The 26,582-nt window shown below is 55.3% G+C and overlaps 1 protein-coding gene across 1 annotated transcript in view; it reads right to left on the reverse strand.

The window, feature by feature from the left end:
- Positions 1 to 26,582, reverse strand: part of RIN3 (Ras and Rab interactor 3) — a 120,277-nt gene that overhangs the window by 27,711 nt on the left and 65,984 nt on the right. Inside the window, exons 4-6 of the mRNA XM_028098525.2 lie at positions 16,237 to 16,309; positions 9,693 to 9,784; positions 1,051 to 2,610 (exon numbers count right to left, since the gene is read on the reverse strand). Of these exons, the coding sequence (XP_027954326.2) occupies positions 1,051 to 2,610; positions 9,693 to 9,784; positions 16,237 to 16,309 (1,725 nt within the window). The remainder of the gene's footprint in view (positions 1 to 1,050; positions 2,611 to 9,692; positions 9,785 to 16,236; positions 16,310 to 26,582) is intronic.

Raw genomic sequence — 26,582 nt, forward strand, 5'->3', positions numbered from 1 at the left:
ATCCAAGAGGCATCCCGATCAGCCAGTGGAACAGGATTTAGTCGGCTTCGATCACACGGCCACTCTGCAACCCACATGCCATTATCCCCACTCTACAGACGGACTAACTCAGGCTCTGATGGTGGGGGCCTCAGCTAGGTGGGCATGAACGAACAAGAACGTGAACCCACGTCTACCTAACACCATGGTGATACTCTGGTTGACACTAGGGAAATGTTCTTGGGAAGTCTTTTTGGCTCTATCCCATCCCCAGGGCAGGGCACAAGTCCTGTCTCTATAGGGACACCTGAGCTGCCCTATCCCTGGGGGGGGGGAGGTGAGGGAGGGGCCCATGCTCCCGTGGTTGAGTCTCAGTGGAGATCCAGATAACGCTCCCCTGCCACGCAGGCCTGGGCTTGGCCCACGTCCGGGTTTGGTGCCGGCCCTCCCTGTCCCGGGTGCTCATCCCCTTGGCTTCTCCAGCCTCTGCAACAGGAGGACATGTGGCTGCCCTCGTCTGCCTCAGCCCACTCCTGCCCGTCCTTCCAGGCCCGTAGCCTGACCCCACGACCCTCAGAGCCTCTGCAGTGAGAGGTGCAGCGACCCAAAGGCAGGGACTCACGGTTAGCGTCCCCAGTGCCTCTGGCTCCATGACCTTGGCCAAGTCCTTCCCCCTGACAGGGCCTGTTTCCTCATCTCCAAAGGGAGGGGGCTGCGGCCCGTGCCCTCCAGGGGGCCTGCATCTCTGAGAGCCCCAGGAGCTGAAGAGACCGCTCTGGCCCTCCGCAACCAACAGTGGTTGGTACTTCTTTTGCCTCTAATTGCTCCTTGCGAAGTGTCTCCCTGATGGAATCAGTAGCATCCTGGGCAGGACGGGGGCGGGGAGGTCCGGCAGGCATTGCCTGGGGTTGAGGTTCCCCCACCATCTAATTGGCACAGGGGCGAACTCAGAAGTAAGCGGCCGCACGGCAGAGGGGTTCAGTTCGTGGGAAAGGGGGGGGCTGTCTGGAAATCACCCCTCCCTCCTGCTCACTCCCAGCACCCCCCCGCCCCCCCAGGCCCCAGACTGACCCAGCTCGTCCTCGGCGTGCAGGGCGGGGTCCACCAGGGCCTTGAGCTCGGTGCTCTGCAGCAGGTAGCTCTTGAGCTGGGTCATCATGGTGCGGATCTCCTGCAGCATCTCTGTGCTGGAGGTCTGGCGCACCATCATCTCCAAGCTGTACACCTTGTAGTCCTGCACCAGGTTGCCGAAGTACGAGGCCTTGTCCTGCGCCAGCTCCACCACCCTCTTGGACAGCTTGCGGTTGTTGGAGAGGAGCGCGTGGAAGACATTGGTGAAGCTCACGAAGCTCAGACGGTGGCGCGCCTTGCCCAGGATCACCGAGGGCTTCTTCTTCCCCCCGGAGCTGCTCAGCTGCTCCAGCTCCTCTTCCGTGCTGCTGGTTGAGTAGGAGTCCTGGTCTGTGGCCGAGGCAGGCACTCCCAAGCTGTCTGAGAGGGAGGCCAGGGAGCCCTTGAACTCTGCCGTGCTCTGGGGCCGGGTGCCAGACGGGGCGTGCGGGCTCTGGGGCCTGGCTTGGGAGGCAGGGCTCTGGCCTTCTCTGGGTGGACCGGGCGTGGGTTTCTCCGGGTCTCCCTCCTTCGTGGATGACTCGGTGCTCTCCAAGGGGCTCAGAAGGCCTGAGGCCAGCTGCCGGGAGATCCGTTTCCTCCGGGGGGGTGGGATTGGGGGTTGTCGGGTCTTCCTCAGCGGTTCTGGCAGGCTGCCGGGCTCACTGGCTTTGGACGCTGCTTCCTGACCTTGCTCTGTGGTCCTCTGAGGCCTGTCCCCAGGACTGTCTGAGGTCCCCTGGGGAGGCAGGCTGAGTGGGGATGCCCTGGAAAGACCTAGCTGGTCCCCCTCTGCAGGCATCCCCCAGTCCACCTTCCCTGTGCTCTGGTCCTCCAGGGAGACCTTCTCAGGGATGCGGCGTCTGGGAGGAGCAGCAGGGAGGTTCTTCTTCCCTGGGACGGGAGGGGCAGGGGTCTGCGGCAAGGGGCCAGGAGATGCCCCTGGCTTCATCTCTTCCTCCCTGAGGGGGCCCAGGCCTGTGGGGGGCTGTGAAAGCCTCTCACAGGCTGCCATGGGTGCCTGGCTTGGATGGTCGGGGGGGCCTGGGGCATGGGGTGCTAGGTGGGGGGCGGACGCCGGGGGTATGGGAGGAAGGGCCTCTGGAGGTGGGGGGGAACTGGGCAAAGGACAGGCCAGAACAGGAGTGGGGGGTGGAGGAGGCCGGAGCGGGCCGGAGGGTTGGAGCGGGGGTGCCGGGGGAGGGGGTGCTGGGCGGCAAGGGGCCCACTTGCAGGTGGGTGAGGTAGCAAAGGAGGTGGGAGGCAGCGGGCGCGAGGGGCAGCTTCCAGGGGGTGGCGGGTCGGCAGGCAGGGCACTGCCGCCACAGTCCTCGATGAAGATCGGATTCACAAACCACAGGCGGTCATTTCCTATGGACAGCTCAATTTCACACGAGCAGTTTTCATAATGGGCGCTGGACCTGAGGCTGGAGGCTGGGGGTGCTCCCGGGGCTGGGTTTCTTGGGGGCTCTGTGGGGCTCCCACCACCTCGCCAGGGGTTCAGCGAGGAGTCCCAGAAGCCTGTAGAGACAAGAGAGGGAAAGGCTGATCAGTCCCCAAGCCAGGTCCCCTGCTGCCCGCCTGGCAGGGCGGGGGAGTGGGGGTGGTGCTGGTGATTATGCGCAGGGGTAGGGGCAGGGCTGTGACCAGCCTTTGCTTCACTGCTTGAGGGTTATTTCCCCTCTCAGGCTGCTTTAAACCTCTCCCACCACTTCCTGCCTCGAGAGGGGAAGCCCCATCTGGGGCTCTGCGGGGGTGGGGCTGGGACCCATGGTGACAGGGTCAGCTCTAGCTCTGCCCCTTGGCACGTGAGAGCCCACCAGGAGGGCACTGATGGCTTGGGGGGGTGGCAGTCACGTGTTGGGGGGACAGAAGGCAAGGGGTTCTGCAGCCGACCAGCTGGGTGCCCTGGGGCAGGTGACTTGACCTTTCCAGGCCTCCGTCTCTGGTCATCTCTAGAATGGGGATCCCCACAGCGAAAGGTGGTTTGGACGTGTTTTGGCCACCCCGGTGGCTGTGTGTGGAAGGAACAAAGTATGCATCGTGGCCGGTGAGCTCAGACCTGACCATCCAAATGGGGAACACCGGCCCCACTGCAAAGTGCCTTGGGCTGTCAATCTCTATGTTAAAAAAGGCAAATGTCCCATGCCTCCCGTGTGTGTGTGTGTGTGTGTGTGTGTGTGTGTGTGTGTGTGTGTGTGTGTGTGTAAAGGGGGGTGGGTCAGTAAGTGGGGGGTGGGAGGACCCCGCACTGCTGGCTCTCGGTTCTAGCACAGACCTTTCTCCTGACCCATCCCTCACAGACAGCCCACGGCTTCGGCCACCGACGCAGGCCTGTCCCTCTCCAGACAAGGTTGGTCAGCGCCAGGCTTGCTCTGGGTAAGGGGCATGCAACGTCCCAACTGAAAGGGCACAGGTGGTTGGCTAGCTCAGGAATTCTTGAGCTCCTGACCTCTGGGTACCAAGTACTACTGAGGAGCTGATGGAAGCTCGGGAGCCTCCAAAAAGGGTGCAAAGTTTTGTGAATCATTTTTTTCTTTTTCTTTTTTAAAGATTGTATTTATTTATTTGACACAGAGAGAGAGATCACAAGTAGGCAGAGTTGTAGGCAGAGGGAGAGGGAGAAGCAGGCTCCCTGCTGAGCAAGGAGCCCGATGCAGGACTCGATCCTAGGACGCTGAGACATGATCTGAGCCAAAGGCGGACGCTTAACCAACTGAGCCCCTCAGGTGCCCCTTGCGAATCATTTCAGATGGTGTATAGGCCACCCTGGGCTCACTCCAGCAGTTCCTCCTGGAGAGCAGCAAGGACACCAGTCTCTTCAGCTTGTTAATTTTAGAGACTGAGTGCAGAGTCCCTTGTTAACCATGGGGCCAGGCCTCCAGCCTCTCATCCCGAGCTCCTTCCTTCTGGGAGGGATGCGTCACTAAGAAAACTGCCAAAAATAACGTCAGGAACGAACACGCATTGGATTCTGGCTGTGTGGGCCACTTGCTTTACGTGGGTCATCTCATTGACTCCTGACCGCAGGCCTTTGGTGTAAATCCTAGTATTGTCCCCAGAGGGCATGAAGATTAGCGCCCCAGACAGATTTAAACAACCTGCCCAAGGTCACAGGTTGGCGAGTGCAGGGAACCGGGATTTGAACTCATGTGCTCGGCCCCCAGGTTCTGTGTCTTCCTTCATAGGAACTTGCAACACTTCCCATCTGAGTTGCTCTCCCAGGGCCGGAGTGACAGCGTGTTGTGCGCCCCAGAACTGGGGATGTGGTAAGAACAGCATAGGCTCTAGACATTGAAAGAAAGGGAACATCACAAGATGGCCGGCAGCAGCCACTATGCGCCTGCCCTGAGACAGGCACTCCCAGAGATGGGGGCCTTTTCCACCTTGCTGGCCAGGGGGCGGCAACTCCAGTCACAGGGAGCGGGGTATAATCCAGGACAATGGGGCTCCTGGGACACTGACTGAAAGTGAGTGTGTACATCCCCTCCCCCACCCTGGAGCCCGTGTCCCTCCAGGGAGGGAGAGTGGGGCCGTGTTCAGCCCTGTCCTGGGCAGAGACCCTGTGTGGGGCAGCCTGGGGCAGCTGGCCAGTTGTCTCCATGGTAACAAGGGTGACAAACTTTCACATGAACTGTTCCCAATTCACAAAGCTCTGCATGCCTCCCAGCCACTGCTTGTGGCCGTGCAGAGCCCGGCGTGGGAGGGGGGCCCTCTGGGCTCTGTCACGTCCAGAGCAGACTGTTTTTCAGATTGTCCGGGCCCTGCACTTTGCTCTCTGGGGCAGCTACTGACCTCTCCATGACTGATCCACTCTCCCAGGTGCTGCACACCAAGCACACAGATGTTCTGGGCCCAAGGGGTAAGCACCTGAAGCACCATGTGCCCTGTCTACACAGGACCAGTACCAAGTTGTCTCCTTGGAAGTATTCCCAGCAAGGAGAAGCCAGTCTGACTCAAAGGTGGACTGGCAGCAGACCCACGTGTGAGCCGAGGCCCCTGATGCTTACTTCCAAGTTCTCCTAAGACCTTCCTTAGGGTAAAGATGAAGTCATGGGGCAGATGATGAGAGGAACTGCCCACCTATGCCTGGACATTCTCATTGCTCACTTAGACCCTGGCCTTAGCCTGCCCACACCCCCATCCAGTCTCCTCCTTGTGATGCTGAGCACAGAGTAGACCCTTGGTTGCTCTTTGTTCAGAATCAAATCACTGCCAACCGTTTAGCCTGGCATTTGAGGCCTGCGGGCTCTGGTCCTGCACATCTTTTCCAGCTTCACCTACTGAGTAGTTACCCTGCTCGTTCCTTCCTGAACATGTCATGGGGCTGTCCCACCTTAAGGTCTTGGCTAATGCTGTTCCCTCTGCTTAGACTCCTTTTCCGACCCTCTTTACCTGGCAAACTCTTACTATCCTTCACAACCCAGGTCAAATGTTACCGTTTGGTGGAGCCTTCCTGACACATTCAGACCTCCCATATACTCCTCTGTGATCCCCCAGCTCTGGGGCACACCCTGACCCAAGTGACTAGCCCTGGGACTGGAATTCTTGGGTTTTGTCTGACTCCCTCCCACCCCTTCCAGGCTTCCATAAGGCACAACAATGCTTCATTCATCTAAGTATTTGCAGAACCTAAGGCATTCGGGCACAGAGCAGGAGCTCAGCCCCTTGGCTCACAAGAGTGCACGAGCTTCACCAGAGTGGACAGGCAGGTGGGGTTCTGAGCAGGGGCACTAAGGCAAGGGTCATTTTGATGGTAACGTGGGGACGACCTGAACCAGGGGAGGATGGCTACAGGCCAGAAGAGACAAGAAAATGGGAGGAAGAGGGCGAAAAGAGGGCCGAGGAGCTCCAGCCAGCCCCACAGCCTGCCTCGGCATAGCGAGGTGGGTCCATCGTGCACAGAAAAGAAAAAGAACATGTTTTCCACCACTTGCACGTGGCTTCTGGCAGGACCAGCACAAACAATGGGATTCAGAGCAATGGGCCCGGGGCCTGGGTGACTAGGAACTGCTCCCTGGCCCCTAAGATAAGCCTGATGGTTATGCTCTGGCAGGCAGCCTCAAAGCCAATGCCACTCTGAGGGGTGGGGGAAAGCTGGGACCGAGGAGCTGCATCCTAGGGTCTGGGGACCTGTCAGGGAACCACAGTGGCAGTGCAGGCTTTTATGCTAAAAAAAAAAAAGGAAGCAGGTAACTTTCTCTGCAGCCTGCAGAATGCCAAGGCCAGGGGAGAAGCGGAACCCAGTCATGCAACGCTAGTGGTTGGCAAAGCGGGGGGCGCCCGGGCCCATGGGCACCACGCCAAGCCTCGGCTCAGCTGCCGGAGATGCCCGGAGCAGCCGTATCTTCCCTGCCTCTGTGCTGCCCCCGGACCAACGCGGACGTGTCACTGTCCTGGCAGCGTCCTGCAACTCAGCGGGGGATGCCTCTTGCCGGGTGTCCACTCCTACAATCCTCAGAGGGCCAGGGCCGGGCCAAGTACTGGGCTGTGGGCTCGGAGGGCCAAGGCGATGAAGGTTTCACACTTGGGGAGCCCTGGGTTAGCGGAAGGACAGAGGGGATGAGTAAATGCAGCCAAGTATTCCAGATGCCATGGAAACAGCTTGAAAGTCCAATGAGTTTAGTGAACACGTATTTTTGTGGCATCCCAAGGACAGGCAGTTGGACCCTTGAGTTGTCATTCACACTTGGGCTGTCGGTGGGTGTTGAATAACTAGGAAAATTCTCATTGTAGAATGTAAAGGAAAAAGCAAATTCCATGCAAACTGGCTAGAGCTATAGAACAGGTGCTTTGTCCAAACATATTAAGCATATATATACCTCCAATGTGTCTGAGACCCTCTGCAAATCTAACCCTTACGTACTATCGCTTTCTCTACGTTCCTCTTGCACTAATCAACTAACTGCATGTAATTTCATGCTGGATTGCTCCCTGTGTTAGTTTTGTGGCCCCAAGATGATACCTCTATAGAGTGCCCCCTAGGAACACCGGCCTCCCCAAGGCCAAACCTGGACCTTCTGAGGTCCGCTCATGAGCCAGGAGCAACCCCTCTGGGTTAGCACATGGTGCTGATCCTGCAAAGAAATATCTCTGTTTCAGCAACATCATCCCTGCCTGAGCACCCAGGCTTTGCAATGATTTGGATATTTATTACGTTCTGCTTGTTTTGTAAAAAGTGAGTAGAATGCCAGAAAAAGTAAACTGCCGGGAGGGTGGGGGCGGAGGGGAGCGGGGCGGCAGTTAGCGGCGGGGGGCGGCCCTTGCTACCCACAAAACCGGCTGACCTTTTGCTCTGTTTCTTGGAGATTCCCCAGTGTCCCTTCACGAAGTCCCCTTTTATCTATGCTAGTTCGAGTGAGTTTCAGTTCTTTGTCAGGAGAACGCCTTGTCTGGAACAATGAGAGATGCGCAGGGCACAATGCCTAGTGTGTCTGGGGGCCCTGGGCATATTTTCTTTGCCTTTGCGTATTTCCTATCACTGCTATAGGTGAAGGTCAGTCCAGGGACACCTGCCTGTAGTATAATCCCTCCCAGTTTTTTTTTTTTTTCTTTTTGTAATGCAAGTGATTTAAGCTTTGATGGAAGAGGCATCCTTCATTATCTTGAATAAACATGTTGCTAGTCCCAAGACTGGATTAACAGCCAGGCTGCCCTCCACCACGAAAGCTCCTCTGCTTTAGAGATCTTGGTTGGTTTAGGTTAACTGACCATTTGGGCCACTTGTTGCTGTTTTTCCTCTCTTCCAGCGTATTAAATTCCCCTCCCTTGTTTTCAGTTCACCAACTGAGAGTGAGCCTGCGAAACCCTGGGTCCCCACCGTCAGCCCCACTAAAAGCAGAACGCCCCAGGCCCGCACGATGAGGGAGCAGAAGGCAGCTGAGGACAAAGCACAAGCTGACACCCTGCCACCCCCTCCCCACCCCTGCACTCCCAGGTGGGACACGTGAGACATTCCTCAGACCCTCCCAGCTGCCCTAAAACTGAGGGAAGCGAGAAACAAATGGTTCACGGGTCGAGATCACAGTCCTGCAGGACAGGAGTCTCCCTCAGTTTACCAGTGCCTTAGTGATTTACAAGGAAAATGCATTCCTACCAGTAGCCTAACTTCCAAAGACCCACAGACTCAATTTCCTGGAGCCCTAACCTCCCCCTCCCTTCCATGAGTGATGTGGGAAACTGAGGCAGAAGGGAAAGGAAACAAAATTAAATTTCTTTATGACCTGTAGCCCACTGCCTGAGATAGGCAGAGCGTGACATGCCTCCTGGAAACTCCCAACTGTCTAATGTTAGTGCCTTACTAGAAGGAAAAAACCACGTTAGCTTAGCTTGACAATAGCCAGGCCCCCAGGATCCTGAGAGTCTACCTTAGCATATGAAAATCCTTTGGGACGCCTCCCTGTGTCCTGACCTCCCCCATCTCCCAAGTATATGATCAGTCCCTCCTCATAAACCCAGTGCGGCAGCCCTTTCTGCCCAAGGGTCCTCTCCCCGTGCTTTATTAAAACCACTTTTTTGCACCAAAGGCGTCTCAAGAATTCTGTCTTGGCCGACGGCTCTGGACCTCACCCACATTCCAGAACTACACGTGCGCTTTCTCCCCACAACCTTACTGTGAGGCCCCAGGGGTGCTGTGTGGTTCCCAGGTCGTGTGAGCAATAAACCTTTATTTTTTCAAAGTCTCCTGATGGTTGTTGCAAACGTAGGGCATCTTGCAAACGTCATAAGAACCACGAGGGGTGGTCCAACCACAACATCGGGCACTGATGGGCTGAGACCAGCACACAACACTGCCTGAACCCCCTGGCGGGGTCAAGGGCTGAGGCAAACAGATCCCCCCTGTCAGAAGTAAACCTCCCCACACCCCTCCCCAAGCCAAGCCTATGCCTCTCACGTTCCCGGCTGACTTGGCCTCAAATTGACCCCTGACCACCGCAAAACAACGGAGAGGGTCATGAGGTGTAGCTGAGGGGCAGCGGGGAGGCCCTGATTGGTGTCAGAAAGCCCTCGGCGCATATCTGGCCCACCCTGGACATGCTTCTCAGCTGTGCTCAGACGTGATTTTGTATATTGAAAATGGAGACATGAGAATGACACAGAGACAATGCCAAGCAAGTATGAAGCACCAGAAGTGTCATTATGCCACTTTAGACCTCAGGGGAGAGGTCACCCGGGCTGCGTGAGTTACTAACCCGTCCCTCATCCCACACCCAGTTCACAGTCATGTTCCTGTTGCTTTTCCTTCTGACGAGGGTGGGACTGGAGCCAGGGCTGGGGTCGTGCGGGTGCCCGGCTCTGGTCAGCGGACAAAGGCTCAGCCTTTCCCAGAGCCTCGTCCCAGCAGTAGGTCAGCCTGTGCTGGCCCTGACCGGCCCCTGGCTCCTTCAGACCCCGTGAGGCTGTGCGTCAGACCTTCTGGTGGCTGTAAAAGGTGCCCCTTTGAAAACTGGGAGAATCTTTAGGCTCCAGGGGGCTCGGCAGCCTGGGGAGGGAGACGGGTGGTCCCGCAGGAGCTGAGACTCAGCTGCCTCTGCTGGTCAGCAGTCCTGAGGCCCCACTTTCTAAAGCCCTGCCCCCTCCCCTGAACCTCAGAGGGGACTTACCCAGGCCCAGGTTGGAGATGGTCTCGAGGTCTGTGAAGCTGCTGGCCTCAAGGATGGCCTGGGGCAGCCTTAGCGTGAAGGGCAGCAAATCTCTGTGGAGACAGGAAAGGTCGGAGGTCATGTCGGGGAGAGGGACCCGTGTGTCCATTCCCTGGCCCCCTGCAACCCTGCTGGCTGCTGGGGTCTCCAGGCAGACTGGAAACTTCCCTGGGGCCAAGGGGCTGAGCCCTGTGGCTGAGGGAGCAACCAGTCAGATCTAGTCCTGGGCCAGCACTGAGGGACCCGCAGAGATGGGAGACTCTTCTCCCTGGTCCCTGGTTTTCCTGGCCCTTGGGAAGCCTAGGTAGCTACCCTAGGTAGCTTCTTCTAAAGGTGCCATCCTGGGTAGAGGGCCCTTCCTGCCTGCTCCACATTGCTGCTCCACACTGAGCCGGGCAGGGAGCGCACCGTCAGACTTCCCCAGGGAAGGCTACCAGTCGGCCCCTCTGGGCTGGCTAGGTCCAGACCCAGACTGCGCCCTCAGCACTCACTCCCACCTCAGGCCACCGCTACCTCAATCTCTAATTTTGCAGGATGGTATGATTTAGTCCCGTGTTGCCTCAGTTTACCTGGTTGGCTGTCTGGCCTGCCAGCTGGGTTCCCGGTGGCTCCTGGGTCTCTGTGTATGTTGCCATGGGCAGTAGGGTCACTCAGCTCCTCTGGTGCCCACCCCCAGCCACCAGGACAATCACCCACACCCCCTCCACCACCTCCTCTGTGTGCTGGTCAAGACGCCACTGCAGGGGGATGGCTGGGAACAGCTCCAGCCCGGGGCGCTGTATCCAGGGCCTTCCTGGGCCTGGCCCCTGCTCTCTCCCACCAGCTCCTCCCTTCTGCCCCACCCCCCACCCTTCCCTTGCCCTCAGGGGCCTCCGGGCTGCCTCCCCAGACGGCAGGCTCATTTGCCTATAATGCGTGTGCCTTGCTCATTCCCACCTCGGAGCTCATCCCCTCTGACGACATCTACTTAGATTCTATAGAGCCTTTGAGGCTGCACCAGGGACCTCCTCCTTCTCCGTGACCCAGTTATGTTCGAGGATTTCATCTGTCCCTGCTCCCTGCCGCATCATCCAATTCACCACTTCACCCAGGGGCTGCCTCTTCCGATCCAAGGGAAAGAACCCACAGGAGGGGGTGTTTGTTGGGCAACTAGTATGTGCCCAGGTACTGGGCTGGGTGTTTGAGGGCCTTATGTCACATGAGATTATTACTACTTTTTAAAAAGCTTTATTTAATTTAGAGGTGGGGAGGGGCAGAGGGAGAAGCAGACTGCTGAGCAGGGAGCCCCAACACGGGGCTCGATCCCAGGACCCTGAGATCATGACCTGAGCTGCAGTCAAGAGTTGGACGCTCAACCGACTGCGCCACCCAAGCACCCTGATATACAGTAATCAGCTATTACTATATCGCAACAACCCTATGGGTAGGCATCAATACCTTCGCATTACTTAATTAATTCCAGATCAGAATCCCATGGGGGAGCTGCTAAAAATGCAGGTCCCCAGAACTATGCATGTAGGTTCCCAGGGTTGGGTCTGGGGTGGGCCAGGAATCCATATTTTTCACCAGCTCTCAGGGGGATCCTGATGGACACAGCCTGGGATGGGAATCACAGCCCTGAAAGCAAGGGCTATCGATAACAAAAATTAAGCACCTCTCCAGGTGTGTGTGCATGTGTGTATTCCCTAGAGGCCTCTGTTCCAGCCGGTGTTTTTCGAACTTTTTTGACCATGACTGCCAGTAAGAAACACATTTGGCATCATGAGGCAGTGTGCACATACACACTCTCTCACACACACTCAAACACATAACTAAAGCAGTTTAGCAAAACAAGACTTATTCCAAGTTACATGAGACACATTCTGATATTTACCAGTTTAGTTAAAATTTTCATTTAAAAGGAAAGCAGTCATGCTGTGCCTGAGTGGCTCAATCAGTTAAGGGTCCCACTCTTGGTTTCGGCTCGGGGCCTGATCTCATGGGTCATGAGATCGAGCCCCGTGTTGGGCTCCGTGCTCAGTGTGGCGTCTGCTTGGGTATTCTCTCCCTCTGCCCCTTCCCCCCTGTGTAAGCTTGCTCTCGCTACCCTCCTCTCTCAAATAAATAAAATCTTTAAAAAAAAAGGAGCACCATCATGATCCACTAGACTCACGTTATGACCCCCTCCAGGGTGTTTTCTAACACTAACCATCAATTCTCCGATTCTCCACACACCAACAGGGTGTCCCACAAGTTCATTCAGTTCTGGCGCTACCTAACCTAGAGTGAGTACAGACCTCACAGGCTCGGGACTCCGTCCCCGCTTCAGATGCCTGCTGCAAGTCCCAGCCCACCCCTACTTCCCCCATGGACCGGCTCTAAGTTGGAGGTTCCCACGGCCCCCTCCTCACATTTAACTGTTTGCCAGAACGGTGCACAAAACTCAGGGAAACACTTTTCTTACATCTACCAGTTTATTATAAAGGACATGACTCAGGAGCAGCGTGAAGAGGTGCGTAGGCAAGGCAGCTTGCATGCCTCTCTGGGTGCGCCATGCCCCCCCCCACCTCGATGTGTTCACTCAGTGGGAGGTCGGTGGGTGGGGCTGAAAGTTCCATCCCTCTAAACACCGGGTCTCCCTGTGACCAGCCCCTCCCGAGGGGGCCTATGGGCCTTGCCTGTGTCCATTCTAACACAAACTCAGGTAGCACTGACAGGGGCTCATTATGACTAACAACCCCCCCCTCCCCCGCCAATCACTCAGGAAATCCCAAGGGGGTTTTAGGAGCTTTGTGTCAGGAATGGGGACAAAGACCAAACCAACTATACTTTTGTGTTATACTCCACTCCCTAATGGGTTTTACCCAGGATTGAAAAACACCACATACCAATGATACTCTCTAGTTAATGCTCGTTCTCTCTTCCCCTGAGGGCTCAGCGACCCCACCCAGAGGCTAATGGCCCCCAGCTCACAAGGCTACTAACTCCTGACCCCTGGGTGTGTTGAGGATGTGTCCTCACAATCTTTCCGAGGGGCTTAGTAGAGCGCCTGGTGCGTACTAAGTGTTCCAGAAATGATCAAGTGTGTTCATGCCTCTGTTGCTGAGGAAAGCAGCCCCAGCATCTCCCTGGCTCCTCTGTTCCCCCACTCCTCTCTGCAGTGGCTGTCCCCACCCCTCTCAGTTCCTCCAACCACTGCTGAGGCAGGGGCCTCCTCATAGTGCCAGCATAGCTGCTGTGGCCCCGGGCTTGTCTCCCCTCTCCCCTTGCCTTGATTCCACCCCCTACTGCAACCATGCAGCTCTGCTACAGTGCACACGGATGGGGAGCTGCAGTGTGGCTAATGGCAGCTGAGGAAGGATGTCCCCACAGCTCCTGGGCATGGCATTCAAGGCCTCCTCTCTCATCCCCACCCACGTGTCTGGTTCTCCCCTTGCTGCCATGCCCAAGCTTCCCGCCCCTAAGTGCTCTTTCCTCTACCTAGAATTCTCTTCCTGCCCTTCCTTGCCTGGCTTCCGATGTCACCTCTTCCACAAGAAGACCCAGACCCTCCCATATGGAAGGGGAGGGCTGAGTGGGAACAGCACGCGCATCCTCTTGGCCCCAGGCCCGTAGAGGGGGCTGGGAAGAAGCAGCCGGGGCTCTGGAGTCCAGACAAGCTTGCGTTCAAATCGACTGAGAACTTAGCTGTGCGACCCGAGCTGGAGACACCCCAGCCTCAGTTTCCTTGCCGGTAAGAACACACGTGATGGCTATTGGAGTGCTTACTTCACGCCAGGCCCTCTGGCAAGCCCCTTGCAAGGATCTTCGTGTCCGACCCCTAACATAACCTGGGGGCAGGGGGCATCAGCCCCTGAAGTGGGTCTCCAGATGAGAACACCTGCCCCGCAGGGCCGTGGTAGGAGCTAGAAAGGACTCCGCGGGCAGAGCGCAGACCAAGCCTGACTCAGCACAGACGTCGGGTCAGTGGGAGCTGATTTTCGCAGTCACCGCTGCTGCGCCACCCGGACCGTGGGTGCGTCTTACCAGCTCTGCCCACCCACAACCCAGCCTCAGCGGGGCTGGCTCCTGAGGGCCTCAGTGGCTTGTTCTGGCATGCTGGAGCCTCACTGCCTGTCCCACTGGCCCTAGGGAGAGCCTCAAATGCCTCTGCCGTGGGAGCTGGCTGGCTGGCCAGCTTGGGAGTACAAAAGCCCAGCCCCGCTGGCTTTAATGACCCCGAGGTCTCTCTTATGCTCCTGAAAGCCCCCAGGGACCCTCCTGAGGCTGGGCTGCCTCCTGCAATCGCACCCTTGCTGGGCTTCTCTCCCTGCCCCACCCTGCTCTCCCTTCCTCCCCGCTGCTGTCTCTTTGGGGGCAAGTCCTCTCAACCCTTGCCCCAAGAGAGTTCTGGCTAAGGGGCTATTACTGTGCACCACTCCCGAGCTGCTGAATCAGAGTCTCGGCGGGGCTGGGGTGGGGGTGGCGGGCAGGAGTCTGTATTTTTAACCAGCTCCCTGGGCGACTATGGGACCCTGTCTGGTCTGGGAAGCCCCTCTAGTCCTCACACTGGACTACCATCCAGCCTGGAGCAATAGGGTGAGCACCCTAAAGCAGGACCTGTATCTTCCTGAGCCGGGGGTGGGGGGTAGGGGGTTGGGGGGGAGGGCACGCCTCCAGTGAGCACTCTGGAGCTGTGTTGTTCCTTCCACGTTACCATCCCTTTGAGAGGTGAGGTAACCACAGGCAGGAGAGGCCAGGTGACAGCCAGGTAACCGTCTCCAGCTGCTAGCCTGGGGTTCTTCCTCCCACGGCACCTCACCCCTGACAGATGGCCTTGGCACTGACACCAAATATAGCATGTTGACACCCAGACATATGGGCTCTGTGCCCTGTGATCTCCTCGTAGGTTCCCTGAGCAGTCGAGGGCAGGCAAACAGGTACCTGCTTCTCTGGAACGTAGAGAAACAGCCTCCAGAGGTGGAAAGATTGGGAGGTGACGGTGTGAGCTTGGTGAGTATGGCTCCAGATCTCCCTGGACAGACAAAGTCACTACCCCCCATGGAAACGGAAGTAGGACACCTTCTGGCTGGCGGGCAGCGTGCTGCTTCTTTATCCACTCTTTCCCCAGCACCCATCTAACGGGTATTATTCCCATTTCACAGAAGAGGAAGTTGAGCCTCAGAGAGATTAGGTAGCGAGCTCGAGTTGTGGGCTCTGCAATTATGTCATCATTCATTTTTTTAAAAAGATTTATTTAATTGACAGAGAGAGACACAGCGAGAGAGGGAACACAAGCAGGGGGAGTGGGAGAGGGAGAAGCACGTTCCCGCTGAGCAGGGAGCCCAACGTGGGGCTCGATCCCAGGACCCCGGGACCAGGACCTGACCCAAAGGTCCTGGCTGAGGACCTTAGCGACTGAGCCACCCAGGCGCCCCGTCATCATTCATTTATTCATTTAAAGCACCTGGCATGTGCCAAGCGCTATGCTGGGCACCCCTCCTGAGATAGGAACCTCTAAGAGCAGGAACGGGCCTGTCTGCCTGAGAACTTGGCAGGTCGCAGCACACCACGGCCCCGGGGGCCTCGGCTGCTTTGCCTCGCGTGCCTGGAGGAACATGCTAGGTCATCCGAATTATCGTGGGAGGCACACAGTGGGGCGGTCGTAGCAAAGCTCACGGACCTCGGAGCTTTACGTACTTCGAATCTCTACCCCACCACTGGCCAGCTGCGTGACCTGAGCAAGTTCCTTCTCTTAGTCTCAGCTTCCTCATCTGTGAAACTGGAACTTTTGCAAGATTTATGAAGGTAATGGATAGCACAGCGCTGGGTACCTGCGAGCCCTCGACAGGTGTCAGCGGCTAGCAGCTGCTGTTCCCAGCATCACCCTTCCAGCCCGTTGGAGCCCAGGAGGGTCCCACTAGGCGGGAGGGCTGTTCTGGGATGAGCACGGTTTTCACTGAGCAGCAGCAAGATGGGTCTCTCTGGAGCACGAAGACGTGGGCCTGGAGCCCCGAACCCCGAGACACCCCGTCCAGCCCTCGTCAAGGCCCTGCAGTGTAAGCCATTATGGCACCAAGATGTATTTTTACATTCCTGTTGACCTGAAGCCAGTTCTGAGTAAACAGAGCGGCTCTGAGGGTGGCGACCAGTCACCCACCCCACCCAGCAGCGACCGAAGAATCACAGGCTCTGTCCCGCTGAGGGGTATCAGCCCTTCCTGTTGTCCCCACAGGAAGTGCCATCTGCCTGCAACAGGGTGGGTCAGGTCAGCTGGGGCTCCCGGGCTGTCCTGGAAGCTGGGGTGAGGGGCAGTGAGCCGGGGGGCAGGTGGTGATGAGGGAGGGCCCTGCGTGGCCAGACCAAGACAGCCTCAGAACCCACACCTCTCCTCATGGTTACCAGGGCAAAGCCAGGGACCGTCCCCTCTCTCTGCATCCTCTGGGCTGCACCTTTCCCTCTGGGGGCCCCTGCCCTTGCCCCCACCCAAGGGTGCAGGAACATCTGTTGCACCTCGATGCCCTTCCATGGGGCCAGGCATACTCACCTACTGACACAGTAGAATGCAATCAGTCTGAAGATGTCCTCAAACACAAGAACTGAGCCTTCCAGGTACAATACTGGGGAGAGATGAAAAAAGCCTTGGATGAGTATCCCTGCAAGACAGAAGGAGGCTCTCTGCAGGTGGGGGCCGTGTCTGCCATCTTCATGGTGGGTCTTGGCATCTCACAGCCCCCTACACATGGGCTGCCAATCAGACTGTAGGGAAGTGGGAACTGAACTTCTGTGGTGTTAATCCACTGAGATCTCAGAGGATTATTATAGCAGCTAGTGTTATCTTTAATGTACAGTCATCATTTGGGGCAAAATGACACAGAAGACTCTAGATTGTAAAAGCAGAATTAAACATTTGATGGATCGGGGTCATCTCGGCCTGAGGAGGAGCTGTGAGGGACCAGCAGGAGGCAAGTTGCCCGATCTGTCTTGGCCTCCAGGAGATGTGGGGATCCCGGCCCAGGGCCACTGGCTCTTCACCCAAGACCCCTTGGGCCTATTAGAACCTTACTTGATTTGGCTGCATGGGTAACCCCAATATCGGATGACCCCGATATTTTCCAGCTCTGACAACAAAGAGGGATCAACGCATTTGCCCAAGATCTCATCCCATGGTGGATATGGCTCCTTGGAGGGGTAGGGTGCTGGACTGTGCCTGAAAGGGGAACATGGCACCACACCACACCCTGCTTTGGACCCTCAGGGCAAGGGGCCCAGAGAAGCTAAGCGGTTTGGTTGAGGTCCACTGCCCATCTTGGTTGCCACCCACCCTCATGACTCCTGTCATCCCAGAGTTCCATATGCCCAACAGTGAGGCTCCCTGTGCTGGGGACACGCACAGTGAACTTTCTTAGGCATCAGAGGCACCGAGAAACTGAGGGTGTCACACTTCAGTTCCAATTTCCTAAGGTTCTTCTCGCATCTGTGTGGTGGAAGGGAAGGCAGGACCTGGGTCCCAGGCCTGGCTCCAACCATGAGCTCAGTTCCTCCACCTGCAGAAGGAAGGAGACTTTCCCACCCTAAACATGCCTGTATCTAGTGGACAGCAGGCTGTTCTGTTTTCAGAGCCCAGGACAGTATTTCACTGCATCGGTGATCTGCGAGATGGGCATACACGAACCAACATGTTTTGTTCCAATCGCTTTATTTTTATATTTGCCTTCTTTCAACATAACTACACTGTGCTCAACAGTTAACATGATTTTTAAAAAGAAGTTCACACTCATCTATTTATGGCAAAGATATAATGGTTTCCCATTAGGGTAGATATAAACACTTTAAAAGGGAGTTTAAAGAAAAATACTAAGTCGATCATAGGACCAGTGGTACTTTGGAAAAGTCAGAAACATCAGTTCAAGGAATTAGCACCCTCTGTGAATGAATAGCGGTGGGGCGGCCCACAGCGCCACCTAGTGTTGGCATTTGGTGCCTTGCTGACTCTTTCAAGAAGTGACTGGGCCAAGGGAGCCTGGGGCCAAAAAGACATCCTGTAGCCTCAAGAGGTAGAGAGAGCTCCACCTATAAAGTGGGATCCCTCAAGGCAGGGTTAGTGGTGATGCATGCAGGAGGCCAAGCCTAGCACACTGGGAGGGCGTGCTCAATAGTTAGCTGCTTTTGGGGCGCCGGGGTGGCTCAGTTGTTTAGCATCTGCCTTCAGCTCAGGTCATGATCCCAGTGTCCTGGGATCAAGCCCCACATCAGGCTCCCTGGAGCAGGGACCCTGCTTCTCCCTTTCCAGCTCCCCCCTGCTTGTGTTCCCTCTCTCAGTCTGTCTCTGTCAAATAAATAAATAAAAAATCTTTAAAAAAAAAAGCCGCTTTCGCTTGCCATGGGGACCTTTCTGACCTTTGCAGAACACACATGAAACCTATAAGATAAAGTCAGCCACTCTCCCTTCTGTGCCCCCAGGCACTTTATGCATACCTCCTTTAGACTCAGTTTACCAACCGTCCCCTTGCTGGTCAGCAAATGGGGTGCAGGCACCAGAGCTCATTCCTTTTTGGGGCCCAGGGCCCAGGGTCTACACACAGTGGCCCAGTCACCTTTTTACTGTTAAACTTGTGCATCTGTAAAGTCAGGAGCAATGATGAAAGCTCTTGTTTGTTTCTTTAGAACTTGACCTCTTCTGCCCCAGCCCCCCGGCGCCTGCCACATCCCTCCACACTATATATACAATGATGATGTGACCTCATTTGGAAACAGGGTCTTTGCAGAGATCATCGAGTGAACGTGCAGTCAGACTGGATTGGGGTGAACCCTACATCCTGTGAACGGTGTCCTTATAAAAACACGTAAAGACGTGGGACACAAACAGAGAGGTGAGGCCACGTAAAGACGCAGGCAGACTGGAGCGAGGTTGTCCCCGGCAGCTAGGAGAGAGGCGTGGAACGGATTCTCCCTGATCTGCAGAAAGAACCAACCCCGCCCACACCTCAATTTCAGATTTCTGGCCTCCACAAGGGCCAGAGGATCGATGTGTGTTGGTTTTGGCCCCCCAGCCTGTGCTACTTTGTCACAGCGGCCCTAGGAAACTCACATACCCACTCATAAGCAATACTCATCCACCGGAGCTGCTAGAACACTGCACAGCACGCTCAGCCCGCGAGGATACAGGATTACCAAACCCTAACTTTAAACAAGTAAAGCCACGGGGCACCTGGGTGGCTCAGTCGGTTAAGTGTCTGCCTTCAGCTCAGGTCATGATCCCAGGGGCGTGGGATCGAGCCCCGCATCAGGCTCCCTGCTCGGCGGGGAGCCTGCTTCTCCCTCTCCCTCTGCTGCTCCCCCTGCTTGTGCTTTCTCTCTCTCTGACGAATAAATAAGTAAATAAAATCTTAAAAAAAAAATAAACAAGAAAGCCACTCATGGCGTGAGGTAGGCATGTGGCTTTGGCTTGGCATTATTATGGCTCCTCAATAGAAAATTTGTCCCTTGGAGGGGGGGCATTTTCCTCACTTTGTCCCCGTCAACGCAGTCCACATTCCACCCTCCAGGTGTGTGCTCGTGCTCTTTCCCCATGGACGAGGACCCCCTCTTTGCCCTTCACTGCCTTTAGGATCCACCTTCCGCCCCAGAGCCTTTCCCGAGTATTCTGACCTCTCCCCTGGGAAAGCTGCACACAGGAAGTGCTCAATAGGGCACACACTTCCCAGCAGGGAAATGCCGTCTGGGTGCTCACCTTGTGATCTGAGGATGTGAGACTGTGGGCCCACCGGGAGCAGGAACAACTCTTACGTTCCCTGTCACCGGCACCGCACCCAACCCTGTGCCAGGCACACATGAGGACTCCAAAAAGGACAGCTGACCCAGCCCTCTGGGGCTGGGATCAAGAGTGGACCATATTTACAGAGACAAAAGTAGGTTAGTGGTTGCTTAGCGCTGGGGCTTTGGGGGGAGATAGGGAGATGATATTAAAGGTATGGGTTTCTGCTTTTCTATTGTGTTAAACTATAAAAAACATATAATTTAGCTTTTTAACCATCTTAAGGGTACAATTCAGTAGCATTAAGTACATTCGCATTGTGCAGGATGGGGCTTCTTTTTTGAGGTGATGAAATGTTCTCGGACCTACTATGGTGAGGGATGGGCCACTGTGAACGCACCAAAAGCCACTGGTGGGTTTTTGCATCCTAAGTGGGTGAACTGTAGGATATTGAATATATTACATAAATATCTCTCAATAAAGCCATTATTTAAAAAGAAAAAGAAACCCATACACCAAGAGTGGACTGAATTTCACTGCCTATAGTATGTTTATCTGGGATTTTTATAATGAGCATATATGACTTCAGAAAGCAGAGAAACTATAAAGCGTCACTACATTTTTCGCTAATCTTCCAAAAGTCTCTGTAAATTTTTCTCTAAAGCTGATGGGTTGCCAGTGTCCTCTCAGCTGAGACCGCTTTAGAGACCACTCACAGCCCTGCCGGGCACAATCGACAAGCCCCCGTGCCACCCACCGCTGAGGGGACCACGCTGCCCCTTCCCCTGCGAAGCCAGCTTCAGAAAGAGCCTCGGGAATGCCTGGCAGGTACTGTGCCCTTGGCAGCAGCTGGTGGCCAGGAGCCCAGCCAGGGGGCCCCTCTCAACAAAGATGCTGGTTCCAGCCAGTCACCTTGGACAAGCGCCAGCAGCGAGCCCTCCACTGTGTACGGTCTCTGGGGTCCTCAGCCGCAGCCTGGGTGGGCACATGCCAGACCTGTCTAATGCGTTTCTCCCTCAAAGGGTAAGACAGGAGAAAGGGTCCCCATCAGTCACACCTGGCACATCTGGAGGTGAACAACAGGTGACGACGACCGGACACCACTTCTGCCTAGAGAAAAGGAAATTTTTTACCTAACCACTCACCATCAAGATGGGACCGGATAGAGACGCAGGGTCCACGCATGCCGGCCCGGCTTCTAGCATTTACAACCTCAACATCAAAGTGAAATAGTCACGAAGACCAGAAAACTAGCAGAAGATTTTTTTTTTTAAAGAAATTCCATTCATTTGAGATTGGCTTTTTCCACTTAGCGTAATTTCCTCCAGAGTCCTCCAAGTTGCTGAGTGAATCAATAGCCTGATCCTTTTTACTGCTGAGTACTATTCTTTGGGTTGGGCGGACCCGTTTGCTTGGCCATTCACCCACTAAAGGGCTTCTTGGCAGTTTCCAGTTTTTAGTTATTTTTTTAAAAGATTTTATTTATTTATTTGATAGAGCGAGTACATGAGCATGAGTGGGGGAGGGGCAAAAGGAGAGGGAGAAGCAGACTCCCCGCTGAGCACGGAGCCCCGACTCAATTCCAGGACCCCCAGATCATGACCTGAGCCGAAGACAAATGCATAGAGCCACCCTGACGCCCCTCCAGTTTTTAGTTATTACGCACAAAACTGCTGTGGACATGTGTGTACAAGTTTCTATGTGAAAGTGCATTTCCCTTTCTCTAGGGTTCCCAAGAGAACAATTGCTGGGAATATGGTTAAGTCCATCATCACGTTTCAAAGGAACTGCCAAACTACTTTCCTGAGTGTCTGTACCATTTTACATTCCCGCCAGCAATGTGGGAGTGACCCAGTTTCTCCATCACTCCCGGGTGGGGGGAAGCCAGGAAGCGGCCTTCCTCCCAAGCCTTATGTGACACTGCTAAGCCAACCTTCCCTGAAACCTATCACTTTGAATGGGCTGGAAGACTGATCCTAATGGATTCTCGTCCTGCTTCCTAAAAGGCACACTAGATCGTCAAACTGGGTCCCCAACAGGAAAGGCTAGGGGTGCAGACCCTGAGAATAAAAAGCCACTGTGCCAAGAGGCTGGAGAGTGGTTCACAGCTGGGCAGCAGGAGGGTGAGTCAGCTGCAGGCCTGGCAGTGGCGGCCGGGCCCACCTGTCCAGGGGCCTCCCACCCCTCTCGGCAACTTCTCTTCTTGGGAGGTCACAGTAGCCTTCTGGCGGCCTGGCCCCAGTCCGGTTGCCATGGGAACCCCCACCTGGCCCGGTTGCAGCTAGGCGGGAAGAAGACTGTTTTCTGTCCAAAGGCCCAATTTGCTGCAGTGGATGAAAAAGATCTCCCTTGTTCCTGGGGCTGAAAGTGGGGGGAAATAGCAATTTCTCAGTCTGGGGGACCCCGTGGTTCCAAGCCCAGCTCTGGCATCCCCTTGCTTCGAGACGATGCTGCAATGCAGCCGCGTCCCCTGCGAAATGGGAGAAGGGCCCGCTCCCTGCCTGAAGGAAGGGTGCTGCTAGACTAGGGCTTCAGGAATGGCTGGATCCAGCAGAAGAAGAAGCTGCCAGGAGACAGAACAAGCAATCTCCCGCTGGGCAGCAGATCTCCTGTGCTCTCTGGGCAGCCCTGCTGCCCGACCATACAAGGACTGGAGCACGGGGTGGTGCAAACTCTCGGTCCTGCTCCAGGCAAAGCCCAAATGTAGACAGTACTGGCCAGGCATGGGCTCCTGGTTCCAGGGGCCACGTGTCCAGAGTCCAAAGCCCTCACTCTCAGAGACCTGCTTTCTCTAACTGCCAAGTGAGCATGAGATACCTGAGTCCCTCCTTGGCCCTCTGGCTTCTCATGCAGAGGTTGGTGCCCCACAGCCCTTGCACCACAGATAACACAGAGTCTAAAGGTCTGTGGAGGGCGGGGACCTGGGAGAGGATGACAATTTGAAAATATGCTGGAGACAGATCCCTTTCTCTTTCCTTGCCTGGCTGGGATGGTCCAGGGTGGACACTTTGGCTTCTGGCTCACTGGCTGGCCTGGAGCCCCTTCACTGTCTATTTACCAGCCTGCCTGAGTCTCCCTCTGTAGAACCCCCAGCCCCTCTAGCCCCGAAGTTTCTCAGTGTAAGATCATCCTCCCTTAGCTGCCCCCACCACATCTCCTCCATCAACTACAGGCCCACAGGGGGAGCGTATGAGCTGCAGGGAGGCTGACAGGGAAAGGAGCAGGGAGGACCTACCAGCCATGGTCAGCGGTCCAAGCAGACGGCTGCTTCCAAATGCTCCTAATGCCCTACTATAGGATCTTGCAAGGGAGCAGAGAGGTGTCTCCTCTTTTAGGTAGCTGCAGCCCTGCACTAAACTGCACAACTTGACAAGCAAAACACCAGCTAGACTTCAACTCCCATTCAATTCACCAATGAAGCGCTTTTGGGCAGTGCACAAGCTATGCAATGGTTCATGGCGGCCCTGGTTATGAGTCATGGCCATCTTTGCTGGTTGCAGTTGGCATAAGGAGCAATTTCCTCTTGATTTCATCTTAAGAATTTTAAGATGAAAAAAGTACTGCAATGTCCTTTTACTGAGTTCTATACCACACCCCAAATTTGCTTAGAGACGTGACCATACCCAAATGTTCCTCCTAGTGGATGGGGAACCACTGAAAGCCAGAATGGAAGGGCCCTTAGGGATGACACTGGTCCAAACTTCCCCATTGCTTCGATGGGGAAACTGAGGTCCAGAGAAGGTATGTCATCATGCTGTGAGAGAGGATTAATTTGGGGGCTTTCCAGAGTTTAACTGTGGTGCTCTCTGGAATCTAGGTTCTGATTCTGATTGCTGTCATTCTGCCCCTTTCTCCCAAATTCCCAGCACAGGCTTTGAGCCTCCTGATTAATAATGGAAGGGTACTGTTTTCAAGGTTTCAATAATAATAGTAATAATAATAATAATATTATCTACCATTTATTAGGTGCCGACTGCGTGCCAGCCTTGGACAAACTCCATTATCCTCGTTTTATAGGCAAGGAACCTGAGGCTCAGAGGGGTTAAACAAGTGGCCCATAGACCACAGTCACGACGAGGTGCCAGCAGCCTGGGAACCTGGTATATGAGGTGCCTTTTGTTCCAGAGAGGTGGCGTGGGATGGATGGAAGGCATCCCAGTACTTCCTACTGGAATGCACTCAATGTGTCCCTGCTTTAAGTGAATAAGTCAGTTAGCAGAGACACCTTCCCATGGGCCACACATCTGCTCCCCCCCCACCCCCGTCACCAGGCAGGCCCCATGTCACCCTGGGGGAAGTGCAGTTTAGTGCAGGGCTGCAGCTACCTAAAAGAGGAGACACCTCTCTGCTCCCTTGCGAGATCCTATAGTAGGGCATTAGGAGCATTTGGAAGCAGCCGTCTGCTTGGACCCCTGACCATGGCTGGTAGGTCCTCCCTGCTCCTTTCCCTGTCAGCCTCCCTGCAGCTCATACACTCCCCCTATGAGTTCTATAAAATTTGGGGTGTGGTATAGAACTCAGAGGAGCAACTATGGCCTCCCTCCCGGTGGCCCCGGCGCTGGGTTCACACTCTGCCAGAGAGCATCATTCCACCACATCCTGCTGTGTTCCCAGGCCCGACTCCAGCCCAGAACGAAGCTCCCGGGAGGGCGGGAGTCAGGTGTCCCTTCTTCTCGCCGCCCCAGAGCCAGGACCTTGCCAGGATGATAGGACACACTTAGCAGGCTTTGCCATTGTAAGAGCACTCCCTCTGAGCCCTGTGCTGCAGCCGCATCCACTGTAATGACGCTGTCCAAGCTGGGATGAAAGATTCCTTTTCTTGGAGGGTGCTCTTCCAAATTTAGCAACTGTGTGGATGAGGCTTTAAGTCTGGGGAAAGGAATACCGACCAACTGTCACAACGCAGATGGGACTTTGCCTGGGAACTATGTGTAGGTTCAGATGCCAAAACAGAAGGGGAGACATTAGACAGATGAGTGAACTGCCAAGTGTCAGGGGAGACTACAGAGTAAGCAGACAGGGAGGTGTTTGGGGAGAAGGGGCAGGGAGGGGTGGGTGGAGGAGAGCGGTGTAGACGCACGGATGTCCGCCATCAGGGGGTCTAATTACCCCGCCAGAGAATGAGCTGCAAGTCTGGAAAAGCCATGGCCTTCTCCTCTGCTCACACTCAGGGATGAGGAGGTGTCTTTGACGGTCCCCATCAAGAAGAAAGGCTCTGCCCCGTTGGGCCAAAGGAAGAAAAGGAGGTGGCCCACAGCACCACGCTGCTGGCGAGAACAGCCCCGAGTTCAGAAGGACCCATCAAGACACAAGCCAGCTCAGAAAACAACCGGCTTCGACTTCAGGATCTTACCGCCGAGTCTGCAAACTTTCATCTGAGATCCAGAAGAAAAGTGACCACCACTTATGGAAGCGGGGAGGCCCAGAGAGGTCGGCAGCTTGCCAGAGGTCCCAGAGCGAGGAAGTGATACCAGGACGTGACTCTGCAGTCCGTGCTCTCACACAGCATATGCCTGTTGGTTCTCCAGACCAATGCAAACGACATGTGCAACTTTAAAGTTTCCCACAGTCACGTTAGAAATGGTAAACAGGGGCGCCTGGGTGGCTCAGTCGTTAAGCGGCTGCCTTCGGCTCAGGTCATGGTCCCAGGGTCCTGGGACCGAGTCCCACATCGGGCTCCCTGCTCAGCGGGAAGCCTGCTTCTCCCTCTCCCACTCCCCCTGCTTGTGTTCCCTCTCTCGCTGTCTCTGTCTGTCAAATAAATAATAAAATAAATAAAAATCTTAAAAAAAAAAAGGTAAACAGAATCAGGTCACACAAATCCTAATACTATATTCTATTTAACCCAAAATATCTAAAATATTATCAGTTCGACACACCATAAATATAAAAAAATTACTGGTGGGCTATTTTACATTTTTTTTCATACTACTCAAAATCTTGTGTGAATTTTATTTTTCTTCTTCTTCTTTTTTTATTTTCGAGAGAGAGAGCGAGAGAGAGCACAAGCAGGGCGAGCAGAGAGGGAGAAGCAGGCTCCCCGCTGAGCAAGGACCCTGGGATCATGACCCGAGCCGAAGGCAGACGCTTCACCGACTGAGCCACCCAGGCGTCCCCAAAATCTTGTGTGAATTTTAACTGACAGCCCATCTTAATTCAAACTGGCCACCTCTCACGTGTTCCACAGCCACGTGTGGCTCATGGCCCCCGCATGGGATGGCAGAGCCTGAAGCAGTGTTCTCAAGCGGGAGCAAATTTGTCCCCCAGGGCACGTTTGGCAATGTGTGGAGGTACCTCAGGTTGTCACATCCCGGGGGTGGGGCGGTGGTACTTCTGACATCTAGCGGGGGAGGCCAGGGATGCTGCTCAACCCCCCACAGAGCACGGGACAGCCCCCCCAGCAAAGAATGATCCAGCTCCAAATGTCAAGTGTGCCGAGTTTCAGAAATCCGGCTGCAGAGGGAGAGGCAGTCCGTGCTCCCGGAACGACTGGCAGGAGCCCAGGGGCACTGTGGATGCCCGCACCTAGCGTGCTGCCAGGGGCCCAACATCCGTGATCGCAGTGCAACGGAATGGAAGACAGGAGTGCCCCCCAGGACTCTGAATCACAGGAATTGCCCTCCTATCCTCTTCACCAGCACTGCCACAAACTGAATCATGGAATCAAGAACTAGGGACCAGTCTCAGGGCAACTGACATTTCACTCACTTCCAGATGCTTCGAGTGAATACCAGCTTGCAAATACCCAGCCCAGGGCTCAGGATGTCACTTACTTCTCTGCTGCCCCTGGGAGAAGTGTCCCGGGGCAGGCTCAGCCCTTGCCAGGGGGAGGCCTACAGTTCTGGGGAGCAAATTCAGCGGGGGTGATAGGGCACTGGATTGTGGCTGTAGGTCAAACTACACCCCCAAATCAGCCCATCAGTGGGCAAGTGGGTGTTCTTAACTTGTCTCTAGCTCCTCACTGGTTCTGAATGTGGGAGTGGAAGAAAGGGGTGTTTTTATAGACCCCACAGCCCTCCAGAGACGTAGGGCCGGGTGCCCTCCCGAATCACCATAAATGCCCCTGATCAGGACAGGGGACACACTGTTGCAGCACAGAGAAGAGTCTCTGCCGACACAGGGAAGTTCCTATGACC

This window comes from Eumetopias jubatus, unplaced genomic scaffold (assembly GCF_037043125.1).
Source record: "Eumetopias jubatus isolate StellerSeaLion01/CBP00866 unplaced genomic scaffold, mEumJub1_p1.0 scaffold_7, whole genome shotgun sequence".
NCBI lineage: Eukaryota > Metazoa > Chordata > Mammalia > Carnivora > Otariidae > Eumetopias > Eumetopias jubatus.